This window comes from Lepisma saccharinum, chromosome 13 (assembly GCF_977018435.1).
Source record: "Lepisma saccharinum chromosome 13, izLepSacc3.1, whole genome shotgun sequence".
NCBI lineage: Eukaryota > Metazoa > Arthropoda > Insecta > Zygentoma > Lepismatidae > Lepisma > Lepisma saccharinum.
The window spans coordinates 1,038,260-1,055,167 of record NC_139241.1 but is presented as its reverse complement, the minus strand read 5'-3'; the positions used below and the strand labels follow the sequence as shown (position 1 = coordinate 1,055,167).

At 37.8% G+C, this 16,908-nt stretch overlaps 1 protein-coding gene across 1 annotated transcript in view; it reads left to right on the top strand.

Moving 5' to 3' along the window:
• The window catches only part of Cln7 (CLN7/MFS domain-containing 8), a 143,945-nt gene extending 127,037 nt beyond the window's left edge, over positions 1 to 16,908 (top strand). Inside the window, exons 8-10 of the mRNA XM_083133771.1 lie at positions 6,019 to 6,131; positions 8,497 to 8,780; positions 13,996 to 16,908. Of these exons, the coding sequence (XP_082989897.1) occupies positions 6,019 to 6,131; positions 8,497 to 8,780; positions 13,996 to 14,256 (658 nt within the window). The 3' untranslated portion in view covers positions 14,257 to 16,908. The remainder of the gene's footprint in view (positions 1 to 6,018; positions 6,132 to 8,496; positions 8,781 to 13,995) is intronic.

Genomic DNA, 16,908 nt, shown 5'->3' with positions numbered 1-16,908 from the left:
TAAGAAGACAAGAGATTGTTGAGGTCTTTGTTGAGGAGTTTTGCCACAAACAACCCATCCCAAGCGGTTTGAATAGCCAGGGGTTCCTTCATTCTCCCCTCTCTTTTTCCACTCATTAGTAACAATGGGAAAAGATCAGCCCCGATAAGCAACTGAATAGTGTCAGGTTTGTGATATGAAGGATCGGCAAGTTCAAGGTTACTTAAATGTTTAAAACTCAGGGTGTTTGGTACACACGCTTGTGGCACTATGTTGGATATTTTCTTCACAACTAAGGGCGAACAATGATAGGATCTGTCCCCGTTCTTAGAGAGTATGTTCAAGTCCACAGTAGACTGTGAATTGCCGGCATTTACACCAGAAATTCCAGTAACTGACACGAACACTTTTTTACGTTTCAAGCCTAATGATTGGGCTGCGTTCTCACACAAAAAGGATTTTTCACTAGCACTATCCAAAAGTGCTCGCAGGGAGTGAAGCTAATTTTGTTTATCCTTTACTGTCACAATAGCAGTCGGTAACAAGACACGCATTGCGTCATACTGTGTATCAGATGTTATGTGCGAGACCACTTGTGGCGTTGCCACATTTTCACTTACCTTAGCTCTTTGCAAAGTTTCCCGATGAATAGACATGTGGTGAAACTTACCACAAGACCTACACGAGCCTGATTTACACCTATCCACAAAATGGGAATTATCAAGGCAGTTGAAACACAAGCCTTTCGATTTCACAAACACTTCCCTCTCTGGCACAGATAGGCTCACATATTCTTCACATTTACTCAAAAAATGCAATTCTCGACACATAGGGCAAGAGGACGACACGTGAAATGAATTAGTACTTCTTCTAGCACTGGGTTCACTGTGGGAGGTGGGGGGTTTCCTTTGGGATCCTGGTTTCGGGTCCTTGGAAGATTCAGATGCCGCGAGCTCTCTCGCTCTGTTGTCCAGGAAGCCGCTCAGCTGTTCGAAAGTAGGAAGTTTCTCGGACGACATGCTCAGCTCCCATTGTTGCCTCGAAGTACTGTCCAATTTCTCCACTGTATGAAACACTAGGATAGTGTCCCAATGCTGCACTGGAATGTTCAACACACATAAAACTCAAACACATTCTGTCGTCACGTCAACAAGCTTGCGTAAGCCGACAGCAGACTCAGTTTGTAATGAGGGTTGAGACACAAGCCGTTTAATTGTGTCGTTCACTAGCACATGTTTCTGTTCATATCTGTTAGTCAGAATGTCCCATGCTTCTTTGTAATTCGAATCAGTTATCATTATAGACTGTAACAACAATGCGAGTTCACCACGGATGCTCGATTTCAAATACTGCAGTTTTGGCACGGGCGAAAGTGATGCATTGTTGTGTACGGACGCCACGAACAAGTCTCTAAAAGAAAGCCAATGCTGCAGATTTCCTGTAAAAGTAGGCAAATCTAACCTCGGTAGATGCACATCACTTACTGTCTTTATCTCTGTTGCTGTCACGGTAGGTTTCTGTTTTTTTGCGATGTATAACTTGGACAATGCTTTGTTGAGCCTGTCCTGCACTGAACCAATTTTTTCATCATATTGCTCAAACTGTTCGTCGGTGCACTTTTCTGAGATTTCACAGATCAGTTTTTGAGTGTCCTCTGTCAATTGTAAAGCTTTGTCTATGTACACTAAAACATTACCTTCGGTGAGATCATCTGCCGCCAATTTGATGTCACGTTTGAGGAGACGTTTGTTTGAAAGTATTTGCTCCATATTTTAGTCTCAAACACGTAAAGTACATACACGAAGATCACAGTCACACCCGGCAAGGATACAGTGCACTGAACTGCTGGTAAGCACAAAAACACTGTCTCTCGAAGCTCAAACTCAAAGCCGTTAATAAGGCGCACTTTCTCAGTGGGAACACAATGGATGACCAGGCCGTAACAAATGGAATCAACCATTTATCCGGGCACAGGAGGACCATGAATAGCTTCCTAGTTCCTGGGTGTGTGGTTTCGCGTATGTCAGTTTCACTCTGGCACAATGAATCATGTATGTAGATTAACTTAAACTTTAATAACATGAAGCATGTAAATAACACTGAATATAATGAAGAGTTCCTCACAAACGTACACGAATATGACGAGGTGTACAACACCTGTACATAGTCTCACGACTCAACTCGGACTCACACTGCGCATTCGCACACTGCATGGCAACAAGCTTAATAAGAATGACAATTCGTCTGAACACATACACAAATGAATCATATAATTATTGATACATATTATATTGTCATTGCATAGCTAGTTATGCAATGCGATAAATAAATTAACCCACCACTCGATGGTCTGTTGATTTATTTAATGTCATTTATTCTTGCTTTTAGCTAGACGGGAGAGATGAGGGGAGAATAAATAAATCTCTCCTTTCGCAGGTATAACTGTGTCAAGGAAGTATCCATGTTCATCATACATTTTCATGGGGAGGTGTTTCTGTAGAGGAAGAAATTTGCTCCGCCCCTAAGACATCCTACTTCTTTTCTTCATGCTGGCCTCAGTGGCGTAGTGGTTATCGCAGTGTGCTACGAAGCCAGAGATCCCGGGTTCGAATCCCAGCCTGGACAGTTATTTGTGAATGTCCTTTCATCAATTTCAACATGTCATCACTTATTCTCATCTTTGCGATTAGTCAAAAGTGGAAGAAAAGCGAACTAAAATAAAATAAATCAGTCAATCAATAAATCAGTTCTTTTCATCACAAAGTGTGTGAAGACCTCAATTACTGTGCTATTAAAGAAAACCGATATACAGGCAAATATTGCGTATGGTACTGTTAGAAAAAAGTGACAAAAATTTCATTTCAAGTCAACATTATACACAGGGGTTCAACGTAGCTGTGGGGGCGACCACTTTCACCTAAGGATCTTGTGTATTTGTGTGTTTGGTGGATCTCATTGTCTGGAGTAGATTTTCGTAATGAACTGTTACAGGAGTTTACTGTTTACTGTTACGTAAAACTGTGGTGTTTCTTCACACATGGAAATGCTGATCATATAAATTTTTAATACTATATGCATAAATTGATGAAAATATATGCACTCAAGAATCCGTCATCGTGGTGATAGTGCCATGATAATCATCTAAGAAAATGAAGTCAATCACTATCAATCTCCACATATTTTCAACTATATCTGGTAGTATGCATTATTTCCAGTCATATTTCGATTTCATAGGGCATATATTTGCATCACTTCTCCAATTTATCCACACAAAATAATATGAAATATTAACAATATTTTAGCTATCAAACCCATTGCTTAGTGTAAAATAATAAATTGCAACCAGAAAGTGGTGTTTTTCACCCCTCTCAAATTCACAAGTCTTGAAAATCAATAACTCATTGGTCAGAATTTTCAGATTTGAGAGAAATGTTTCATGAGATTCAGATGGAAGGCAGCGATTGTCCCCTGGCTTTCCCACCGAGATGTCCAAAAAGAAGATCATTCCTCCTCGACATCTACAACTAAAGATCACCCCTCCAGAAGTAAAAATAAATGACCCGTGAACACAAGAATAAATGACGATACTTATTTTTGACGTCCAAAAATAAGCAATCAGTTAGCCACGTTTAGACACGATGTCTAAAACTAACAGTAAAACTTAAACGAACCTAGCAGACGAGAACTTCCCTTTCCACAAGAGAATGTGGTTGGTCCACCACAAGTGCTTGAAATGTTGTCTGATGTAAAGAAACTGAATGACAAATTTTTTTCATATCCGAATTTTTTATTTCTCATTGCTATATGTTGGAATATAAACAACAAAATATATACTTCAAAATATGCAGCACTAAAAACCAAGAGTGCGAAGAAGGGATGATTGAGACGGTACTTTGTCTCGTCCCTATCTGTCCTTCAACACAGAAAACATACATTACGCCATAAAATGCAACGAGAGAAGTACAACTCACCAGTCTATTGCTTCTATATCAGGCAACTGACATCTGTGCATTGATCTTCCAACGTGACTTTTCCAATATTTTCGGCCATTCAAAATGCAGCTATTCTCTGGACAATAAGTGTACCACCTGACCAAAAGGGAAGGGGAGAAGGACTGGAATTTCCAAAAAATATGCTGAGGCGGGTACTCTTTTTCGTACGGCCAATGACCTTCATGACTGCGGGGGTTCCTAACGAGAGATTATTTCCACAAAGACCGAAGTAGTGGTCAGGATTTGCATGCAAATGGATCCTTGATCCAAAACCGCTCTGTTCCTGAATAGGCTTAGACTCTTTGGCTACTGTGTTGGCAAAGTGAATGTGGCTTTCTGACCTACGCCTCAGCTTTGAATGTTGGTTTATGTCATGAAACTGAACAACAACAACAACAACAACAACAACAAAAAAAAAAAAAAAAAAAAGGATATTTAGTTTCCCATTGCTATATGTTTCAAAATAGACTAACCCCTTCCTTCTGAAGCCCTTGAGGAGAAGTCTTGAGAGTCTTCCGCCGAGAGTTTTATTTTATCTTCCTCACATTTTGAAAAATAATTTGCACAGAATTTCTGAATTTTTCCAGCCTTGTCACCACATAAAGCAGCTCCAAGAGTTGATCAACCTCAAATCAATGGGTACCTAGGGACAACCTGGGAGATAAAGGCTACCAGAGTGCAATGCTGATCACATCACCTCCAAAATGGTAGAGATCGAGAATGTGTGGGGTCTTACTCCCATATCCCCTAAATGTGCCTACATGGCAAGTGCTATATGCACAGGGAGTGAAGTGCAACATTATAACATTTTACGACACCTGCTACGACGCATTAAAAATATCCTCAATGCATCGATCGCAATTTCCAGATAACTTTCAAAATTTTTGGAGAAGGGTTGGTCCGGGGAAGCCTGGCTTGACTGAAAGATAAGTAATTTTGAGAAAAGCTATTGCCAAAATGTCTGCAATAGCAGATTGGGGCAGGGTGTGGGGGTGACCACTTTCACCTGAGGATCTTGTGTATTTGTGTGTTTGGTGGATCTCATTGTCATGGGGCGCCTTCTTCAAATTTCTCTGATATTGATAAATAATTTGTAGAGCTAGATTGAATACAAGGAAATTCTGTGACATTTTACAACATGCATGGTAGGTCTGTAGCTAAGGCGCATAGGCGCTGAAATTTGTAAAAAGGGTGTGGGGCGGGCGAATGATCAAAACACTGAAAAGAACTTTAGACAAGTGGTTGCTAGAGATAATTGAGGACAGGAGAAATATATTTTTTTCTGATATGTTGGGAAGGAGGTGCTGTAAAATTGTTATTCCGCCACTGAGGGAACAGCAAGGATATTGCCGAGGTGGTACTTGCTAGTCTCTCGTCTTGTCTCGAAGGAAAGGTGTACTTTGTTCTCGGTCTTGTCTCCAGTTATAAATGCCTAACTTGTACTGGGTCTCGTCTTGAAGTGTAAATACGCGTTCGGTTCTCTTTTCCTTCTAGATTTAACAGAGGTCTGTCTCATCTTTGGTCTCGTTTCGACAAGTCTTGGATGATCTAGTCTCGTCTTATCGCTGTTGTTAAAAGGTCATCTCGTATTCGTCTCGAATTTCTTCCACCTTGATAATTTAACTTAAAAGGTTCAAGCCCTATCCCCCCCCCCTATTCCGATGTCCCTGAACGAAGGTAGAAATTATGGATCTATGATATTCAACAAATGTGATTAGAAGATATCATGTGAGGGCCCTTCACTTGCCAAAGAATAATAACAGTATAATTTTACCAGTTTGATTAATTTCTAGTATGTCTTTACTTGTGTTCATTATCCTAGAAAAGCCTGAATTGAGGAAATAAAGGATCACTCCAGAACAAAAACATAGTCAGAGATTAATATGCCTAGGGCAAGAATTGAGTTTAGTATCCCCTCATCTTTAAAAAAAAAAAAAAAAATTATCTTGTGTGGTATGCATTTTTTCGTGGTAAGTAATGTGGTGCATATTGCCACCAACTTTCTGTTACTTCCTTCTGCTAATTTCTTTCCTCTCTTCTGTTGCAGGTTTGATGAGAGAAAGGTTCTTTTGTATGGAGGGCTTATTCCCATGCTGATTGGAAGAGCCCTCTACATCCCATGGGGTAACGAGTATCCACCAATCGCAAGTGTTATTCAAGGTAAGATGCTTATCCTTGGGTGAATTCCTGAAGTCACAATGTAACACATAATTGATTGATTGATTGATTGAATTGCATCAGCACCTGTCACATTATATGGCTCTCAGCCCCTTACCATAACTAAAATTAGTGTGTGTCTGAGGACTAAAATATTCTTACCTGGGGTAAAAGCTGAGGCTGTAAAGGAGCACTCAGCACACATAAGGACAAGACACACAACGACACACACACAGCCCTACAGAGGATTATACGGGCCGTAGGGCCAGATGCCAGAGCCTCGTTAAGTCTGCAAAATGCAGTCCAGGGTGTACAACATGGAACTGAGGTTGACATTTGGGTGTACTATGTGGAAGGGTCATCCCATGCACTCCAATGTTATACATGAATTGAATGAAAGTAACTGACCTCGTGAACCTGGTCGAACCATCTATCTAAATAATTTAGGAATGCACCAGGCAAAAACGTCAGTCGCAGAGTTCCGTTTGTTTGAGTTGGGTTTTAAGTCCACTTTATGCACAGATGGGCTAATCGAGACTCGACCTACAGTTTAAAGTGGGATCTGAATCACTGTGCTATCGGGGAGGCCTGATGGAAAGTTTCCACATGCCATCCAGCAGAAGACCAGTCCTCCTGATAGATATAAACTCTATTGAAGATGTTCTTACTCATTGTAATCACATTTTAAGAACATTTAAAGCACTCTCATCTCGTGCATGTTGCTTCATGTCGCTTTGTGTTTAAATTGCATTGTATTATCTGAACAAGTACACTTTGAAGCAAGCATGCAAGCGCATTGTCCATGGAACAAACCAGCATCCCAGTCAGCATCTTTCATCCGGGAGCGTACTTCACGCATCATGCAAAAATAGAATTTATGAACGCCATAATAAACTTCACAATCTTTACGAAAGGACCTTCGGGCATGGTCAGTTGCCATAACTTGTTTTCACATGTTAAAGTCACGTGACGTTCAGAGCAAGTCCTTGTTGCAAAGTAATACTTCCTTGTGACTCACTCAAAGTAACAGTTTCAAAATCTGATGACTGTAGCCAATGAAAAGAATCCCAAATTTTAAAATTGAGAGAAAGGCATTGACACTTGGTTAGTATCAGTTTCCAGTAAGCGCCGTAAACTTTGGCTACTTGGCTGCGTTCCTATCCTGTTCCGAATATTTCCGGAATTCGTTCAGTTCTTGTACACTGTATGGATCAGAAGACACACGCACTTCCGATATATACACGGTGCTTTAATAACAATATTACATTACAAATATACACCGGACTCTTACAATATAATGTAGTGTAACTGCTAATTCTGCTGTAGAATGTGCATCTGCAGAACACTTCAAACCACACGGGACTCAATGGTTCTTACCACGAACACTTTCTCCCAATGACTGCTCACGTACGACATGCATTTATCTAAGACCAGTTTTTGGGAGGTTCCTGAGCAGCATATGTGTATGATAGTTCCCATGTTTAAAGTTTATGGGAAGTTCCATAGGTGCAGTGGTTTGCCAAAGTATACCCCCCCTTTCAAAAATCCTGAGCATGCCACTGCACATATTTTTTGTAAATGAAAAAGCAAAATTTCGGTACAAAAAGAGTCAATTTCAGGTTCAAAAGCAGTAAATAAAATAAAATTTTGGTGTTTTAGCGGTTAAAAAATCAGATCAAGAGTGGTATATAAAATGACATTTTGCTGAACATAAGCCTACATTTGATTTACAACCTGCACTTATTACACAAAACAAAAATATTCCTTCTAATAGCACATTTATGTAGATACCATAGTATTAAGTATATTCCTGTCTAAAGTAGTCCATTTTTGCTTCTCAAATATTTACAGCAGAATTAATCAATTTTCCATGAATTGCATAACTCACAGGATAATTCAAACTTCAGAAACTGTTGTGTTGGTAAATACACTCTAAATTCCATGTTTAAGAGGTTTTTTTTTTTTTTTTTTTTTTTTTCGCATTTTGCAGTTCATTTCGCATCATTTTGTGACAAATATGCATGCCTCTAGTGATTACACCCCCACACAATATGTACATATATTTATTTTACACTGAATAAGAAAAAGGAAACAAGATTTAAAAAACACTAATTTTACTTAACAATACTGCTCTTGTACCCTTAAGTATTCACAGCCTATTAGTACAGAAGAATTAAACAGCTTTCAGACCACTCAGGATAAATGGCAGTGTTTCTGAAGAAGGAAAATATCCTGAACGTGCTACAAACATTTAATGCTTCACTATATTGAGGCCAACATGCAAGAGGTTTATCTCGTTTTCATGTGAAAATGCATTTAATAAACATGAAATATGACAAACATTATAATGTAATATTTTAATTTTCAGTAGGTGGAAACTGGACTTCTGACGATTTCAATGGAACAATGGAGAACTATTTGAATTCAACAATGATTAGTGACTTCAATGAAACAATGATAAATGCAACGATGTTGAATGGAACAGAAATAGTAACCTTGGGTTGCCCAGCCACACAGAAATGGTGCTACTACACCCCAGTAATGACAGTCACACAGCTGCTGGTTGGTTACGCATTTACCTCCGTTGGCTACCCTATTGCAGTGACGCTCACGCAGACGATTTTCTCCAAGATTCTAGGACCAAGGCCACAGGTAAAGATATGCACCACAGAACTTTCTGGCAATCAGTAGAGCCACATATTTATGGAAAATAAAATATCAAGATATCGGTACAAACACTGGGCATATTTTGGGGTCAAAAGCATTATATAAAATGGTATATCGGTGTTAAAATGTTGAATAAAACCCTAAATTTGAGTTAAAAACTACACTTATTACATGAAATTAACATTTCACTTTTAATAGCGCATTTATTAAGTTATCATTAGGGCCCGGGACTTTATGTTATAACATATTTTTTATTTGGCATTGGATCTATGTTATAACACAAACTTGATTTGGCATATTTTGACATATTTTACCAATTTTGTGTTTTTACAACACATTTCTTCAGTTTTCTCGCAATGAGACATATTTATGCAAAATTTTGTAATTGTCTTGCACATAATTGTTTATTTTATAATTTATTCTTCCTAGCCTTCGCGAAATGGATAGTTTATATTATTGATGGCATGATAAGGAAATTAAGGAGGAAGAAATTAAAAGCATTTGCAGTCTTTTCTTACCAACTAGTACAGAACAATTATACCCCCTCTTTCTTTTATCCCGCCAATAATTGATAGCCATGCGAACATTATTGAGGGAAAACGTTCTGTATCATTGTTGGGCTGGCACCAGAACTACTAGACAGGAAGTAAACAAGTCTCAATTGTTCTCATTTGTCTATAGATCGACCACAAGGAAAAAAACCTTGGACGAAAAGTCCCCACGCAGGTTTCCCTTCTTCCTTTCAGCTCGAAGGAAGCATGATCCACTCTCCCCTTCCCCTCCTTGCGGGAGTACGGTGCACAGGAGTCGCGGGTCTGCACAGGTTGTTTTGCTTGTGGTTTCACTTCACCTTTTATTTTCACAACAATCAGTCAAAAATAAAAATAACATTCAGTACATTACAGCCCTATTTCTATCGGCAATCGAGGAGGCTACATGAACTTCTGTGGCAAGATTGTAAGTGCACTGTGGAACGGAAACATATTTAGTGAAACTTTTTCTGACAAACATTTTGTAGGCTGTTTTTCAAATTCTATAAACTTAAAATCCCCCAAAATGTTGTTTGTGTATTGATTGCTGCCATACGATATGTGCATTGTGGAAGAGAAATAATATTGAGTGTAACATGTTCTGACAAACAATTTGATTCTATAAAACTAATAATAAAAGAATTTCAGCACAAATACAAGTTACAGCTAGTGAACAAAATCCAAATCAAAAGTCGAAACTTTGGGCAAAATTGGCCAAATTCATTCGCAAGTTACATGGAGTTATTATATAGCTGTGTAAGAACTAAATTAATTTAAAATACTTTAATATAGTTACTGCATTTAGAGAAGATATAACTCATGTAACCATGCTTGAACTGCAAGTATTCAGTATCCTTTTATTTTTATCACTTACCATCTAAAATTAAAATTGATTTTAAATAAATTGTAAATAACCTTAATAATTAAATAAGAAAATATAGAAGTAAGGAAGTTTAAAGTAATTCAAGATTTCCTTTCATATGAACACACAATGTTTATTTTCATACGTGTTACTTGACAAAAGTAATAGAGTTATAGTTACCATTACTTGAAAAATGTTAACTGTGTTACAAGTAACTCATTACAAAAAGAGAAAAGGAAAACAACATTCTAGGAGACGGTTTCTCATAAAGGGATGATGTTTGATGTCATCTGAGCGGAACAGCAAGAACTACATCTCACCTTCATACAAATGCAATTACATATGGTTTGACTTGCTAAATTAATGTAATCGGGTAAAAAGTAAAGTGCTCCCCTGTGCTTTGCACCATGCCATGAAGCCGTATAGGGGGTGTGGGGTTAGGGCCCCACACTTTCTTGATCTCGGCCGAGCCGGGGGTGATGTGATCAGCTCCATGCCCCTGGCTGCCTTTACCCCCCCAGAGTTTTATTTCCAGGTACCCACTTTATACGATGCTGGGTCGACGCCGGAGCCGCTTGAACAGGTTGAAAAAGTTCTGGTTCTCCCCAACTGGGGATCAAACCTGAGTCTCTCGCATGGTAGTCAGGCGCCCTAATGACTGAGCTACGTAAAATTTTAATTTTTCTTCATTTTCTACTGCATATGCTTCTTTGAAGGAAAGATGAAAATATTGCATTTCCCACAAGTGTGTTGTCTTTTTCCCTGAGAAAATAAAACCAACTCTAAGTCTCTATGATAAGCAGTTTTCCAGCTTTCACTTTTTCTTCTTCAATGCTGTTGCCTTGTAATCAAGGGGTCCAGGAGTCGATTCCTGGTGGAGGCACATTGTACAGTGGTTTGTGTCACACTTCAAACTCTAGGTTCACTGAAAATCATGTCCCATAAAGAAAAATCAGTCTGGAGAGGGCTTACTGCATTAAAAAGATCACATCTGCTAAAGGTTAAGTAATAATTTGTAAGGAAGTAAAGGGAGATTTCCAATGAGTTGTTACAAAACCTTGTGTTCCACGAGTTGCATCTAATACCTTTTTTTTAAAAAAAATCATGTTAAGCAAAAATGTTTGAAAGGAATATGCAACCAATAACTTCCTGCACCATGGCCTATGGCAGTGGTTCTCAAACTGTATTACACGTACATGAACGACTTGAACGGGGTATGCGATCATGGGAGAGAAATGTCGAGAATACCCACACGACAAAATTTTTTTTTGCAGGTCTGTAGAGCAGACTTCATAGCTTGAACACTCAACAGAAAAATAAGTCTGATTTTGTCACTGACACTCTTATTTTTGTTTCATGTCTTTTGAAATAAAATACTCTTTCGAAATCACTATTCTTCAACTCAAAAACCCACGAACATTTGTTGAAGTGGAAAAACATCACGAGTACGAGTGGGATCAGTACTGAAATAGACTAAATTTGGAGCCGAATGTCCACTTGCAAGATTCGAATGCACAACGAGACATCAAGAGACTGTGTCAAGCTATGTTGGCACATCCTTCTCACTAGAAACTCTTCGCTCTCTCTCTCTCTCTCTCTTTTTTTTTATGAGGATTTACAATAAAAACTCCAAAATCGTGATTGACAGTTTGTTTACAAACTTATTTTTGTTCTTTACTTTTTTTTTTTTTACAATAACTCTGGAAAAATATATGAAAATTAAAGTTTGTTATATACTTCTTAGCATACATGTGTTTCACATTTTTATTCTTGTAACTAATCATAAAAGATTGTAATGTACGTAGGATTCTAATGTTTATTTGTTTACCATCTTTCCACATGCAGTCCAATGTCATTTTGCTCTATTGCAGATACATGCCTCCAATATAACAAAAATGCCCAACCAATCACGCAGCCAAAATAAATCCCCAAAACCCACTATTTGGGAAAAAAATTTGGTGGTGATACATTAGATGTTTAGTTACAACTAAAGGGTACAGTGAGAAAAATGTTTGAGAACTACTCGTCTAAGGCATCAGGTTTTGAACTATGACTACATATACCAGGTGTTTCAGAAATAATTGCGGGTTTACAAAAAATTATTTACAGCAAGTAAAGTATTGAACTTGTGTTAATGAAACCAGTCCAGAATGAATGAGGTACGCAAACAGCTTCTTCTTGACACGTACAAATGCTCAATGTGTGCTCCACAAGTGACACGGCACACATCGACACAATAGGCTACTTCTAGCCACACTCGCATCAACATGGGCCTCTCGATAATGTCTATCGCTGCATTGATACGTTCCCTTAGGTCTGCTATATCACGTGGCATCGGTGATGAAACCCCATCGCATGGTGTAAGGTCGGGTGATCTTGGGCACCAAAACATTGAACAAAACACTGTGAGTGATGTGGGTCATTGGAGCGTTTCCTAGCATCATGAATGTGAACTCCCAGCTTAACAAAACATACACACACACAAACTGTTTGCGTTCCTCGATCATTCTGGACTGGTTTCGGTAAAAATCTGATATTCCCCGGACACCTATAACTTCTTCGTTTTGTCAATTTTTGACACTTGTACCTACCTATCTGCTTCGCAGAACATTCTTTAAGGTGTATTCACGTTTTTTTCATCAAAGTAATTGCAATTTTTCACATTACGAGTACTTGCCTGAGACACAGTATGGCACGTACACCTTCCTACATAATCGTGCGTCGTGCTTGTGTTTTGTCAATTTTCATTTGTTATGCAGTGTTTCAACCTTTGGAACCCAAGAAATACCCATAAACAAAGCTCATCTGATCCAATTTTTTTAAAAAAACTTTTTCGCATTGTTTTACAAAGAAAATTGTAATGTTTCATGGTACTATCCGTAAATGGTTTTTGGGGCTATCTGTCCCAGAATCGGTGGGAAATTTAAAGTAAAAATTTATTTTCGTTTTAAATTTGAGTCTAATTTCCCACCGATTCCGGGCTCTGCCCGGGTAATTGACCTACCACCCCCTACCGTTACCATGGCCCCACCTCTGCTCCGCTCCGGCTACCCAGCTTTCTCTATAGAGTCCCTGTTAAAGGTATGTTAGAAATTGGCCGGAGTCACATGCCCCCAAATGAGCCCCAAACTTTTAAATTTGAACGTTTCCAGGATATGGAAAACTTACCTCAATTTTACCTCGCATCCACGACACGTCATATTAGGCATATACCCACAGCCCATTCCTTCTAACGAATAGCTTACATTCACTGCCACATTTTCAACATTCCTTTTCTTTCTTCACGATCCTGTGTTCAATTAAATTTAAAAATCCACTGGATCTTCCACACCCGATACGAATTTCACCACACATCCACGACACGTCATGTTTCTAACTTCCGTTGCAAACACAGACAGTTCGAAACACGGGATACCCAATGAACATGAACAAAACACAATCACGCGCGTGATGTACGAAGGTGTACGCGCTAAACGCTATTGTCCGTCGGAGAATTAATTTTCAACAAAGAACATGAATTTCCACTATGAAAGATTCCCACATCACACAAAACACCTTCCAGATAGACAATGTTACAGGAACTTATTACCGTAAGTAGTTTCTTCTGTAAAAATGAAGAAATCTGTCCGGGGAATATCAGATTAGTACCCTGGTTTCATTAATGTCAAGGCAAAAGTTTACTTAAATAAATTTTGTTACCCTTCAATTATTTCTGAAACATCTGGTGTATTATTATACAAATATTATCAAATGTTAATTTGTGTGAACAAAAAAGCATTTTATTGGCACTAATTCCTTATTTTTTCAGGGTTTGTGGATGGGATGGATGACCGGTTCAGGGTGTTTTTCCCGTGTTCTTGGCCCAGTGTTCGTCAGCTACATTTACAGCAACTACGGAACAGTGTGGACGTTTGGACTGACAACGGCTCAGATGGCTGTGGCTATCCTTTGGCTCCTTATTGTGTACAAGAGACTCTCGCCACAAGATGCACCGGTGGAGAATGGCACATCCACCCCACAACCTGTGCCCACGGAAGAAATTCCCATAGAGTTTGAAACAGTGATCTGACGAATTGTGAAAAAAAGTGACTGTATCAAGAAACTCCGTCCACGTGTTGACCTCAGAAATGAATTTGTGAAGCTGTTTGAAAGTTTTCAAGCAATGTGCCAGTATAAAGCCCTGTGATGTCTAAGGTATATAAGGAGAAAATTCTACAAGAATTATCCTGTACAGTGTACGCTGCTGTGTTTGTGTGATTTTATGAAGAACCTTACATGCCATGTTGTAGTTCCGTTCTGTTTGATCTCGGGAGCTTTGGTGATTCAGAAGTCAGTTTCTTTTTTATCACGAGCATAAAGGGACTTGGAAGTCAAAAAGAATCTAATGTATCATTAGATTTCTGTTGTTCACACAAGCCAAAACTATGTTGATTGAACAGAATACAACCATACTAAAGTATACTAAAGTCTTTATAACAAGTGTACTGTGGTAACGTGAATATGAACACAAAGATTTTGCATACTGTTAAAACCTTGTTTTCTTATCTCGCAATATAAATGCAAACCAGGTCTATGGTAACGACTAATGCAAATATTGTGTCTTTTATTCGCTGACTGCTGAGGTGGTGAGGTTTAATGCTAATACAATAAGCACTCATGAGGTGCACTTTTTTGTCTGATGCCATATCCTACTTCGTACTCTTCCCCTACCTCCAGCATGGACTTTTTATAGGGTTGCTAGAATAGAAAAAAAACGAAAATCTGAGAATGCCTAAAGGAAAGTAGGTAAACAACTTTTTTTATTTTCAGTTGATAATAAGTGATGGTGAAACCAAAATGTAATACCAGAGCATGAAGCATGTGTGCATGAATATAATATGTTATCTTGATCTTATAAACAAGTCATAAGCAGACACGATAATGACAGCTTTCTTTCATCTGGTTGTGAATTACTTCACATTTAACTGATTCTGGTTCAAGTAGGAGAAGGAAACAATTAATCTTTCTGCTTCTCAAGTGGTAAGCATTCTCTTCAGTAGTAATCTGAATTGTTTAAATGCATATTCTGGGTGATGTAAAATTTCCAAACAAAAACAACACCTCTCTCTCTGACACACACTCATAAAGAAACATGCATCTAAGTGGATACTCTACAAAGATAAAATTTAAATATAGTTCCAAGTTTTTCAGGTGTAATTTTCCAAATTGAAAGTTAAGAATAGAATACAGTACCTGGAGCTTTTAAAAATTTAATATAGCAACTTAAAAAGGGACGTCATTTTTTTTAAAAAATATATGCTTTACTAATAAAACAATTTTGAAATTAATTTCCCGTATAAGTGAGAGATAATGATTAGGTAACTGGAGATACATTTATGAACATTTTTCCCTGATATATTATTTAATTTTCATTGTATTCTTTAACAATGCCATTTGCAGCATAATTCTTACAGAGAATAAGTTTTTGGATGCCACCGACTCCAACAGAACTGAGCTAAAAGTTTTAGCAATATGTTATGCAATCCATACAACATTCTATCTTGTACTGACTTTTTCTTTCACTAATATGTAACTGGAATAAGATTCATTCTGGTTTATGTACAATTTATACATATGTATTAATGTAATATACATACAAAATAAAATAAATTGGATAAACTCACCAGATACTGAATATATTGCAAACCTCTTCTTCTTCTTCTGCATATTTTGTTGGCCTTTCTCCTTAGTTTATGGCAAACTTCTGGCCAGTTAGAGGTTAATCTTTTTTGCAGCCTTACCACATCAGCAGCCATGGTTTAAAAGATTGTGCTAGACTTCAATGTAGCCAGATCATGAACATAGATAGAAACAGGTGCTAATGCAATAGACCTTTTACCAGTGTGTGTAACATATCAGAGTGATTGGATTGGAATTGAGTTATTGGTTGATATGTAAGCTCTCTTGTAGCGCTTCCTAGAGAAGGGATGGGGGCAATACTGGAAGCAGATTGCAACTGTGATAGATATATTTCACATCACACATATGTAGCATCATATGATTTATATGACCATAACCATATACAAACTATTATTGTGTTCATAATGTGATTGAACTTTCTGTAACATTTCATCACACACAGTGATATTGAAATGTTCCAGAAATAACTTTTGAGCTCTCCAGCAGTCAAATATCAATTTTATTTCACTTGATATCCAACCTTTCTCCCTAATGCAACTGATGTTCAAAGACTGGAAGGTTTATTTTAAAACTGGGAGGGGAGGGGTGTGTGAAGAGAAATTAAGCATGTAAAAAATGTGTGCGAATAATCATTGCTAGCTGGTGCCACCACATTTTGTAACAAAAATAATTGCAACTTTTGAGTACTCCTCAATTTTAAGCAATAACAATTGTGTAAATATGCATTTTTAAAAATTTTGTATTGATTGCCCCTTATATTTGTACATTTGAGATACTGCTTTGTTAAAACTTGAGAGATGGATGGAAAGTTTGTATTTTTATTGAAACATATACAAGTGTTGATTTTTAATATATATATTTGGCATGCTTATTTATTTGTATAAAGGAATTGTTTATGGAAAGTATGTCTACACATGTTTTGTCATTATGACAGTGCAATATACAATGTTTGTACTTCTTTGTAACTATTTTTGTAATTGAAGAATTACATGTCAATGCATTATTGAGTGTGATTCATATATTTTGGAAAATAAAAACTACT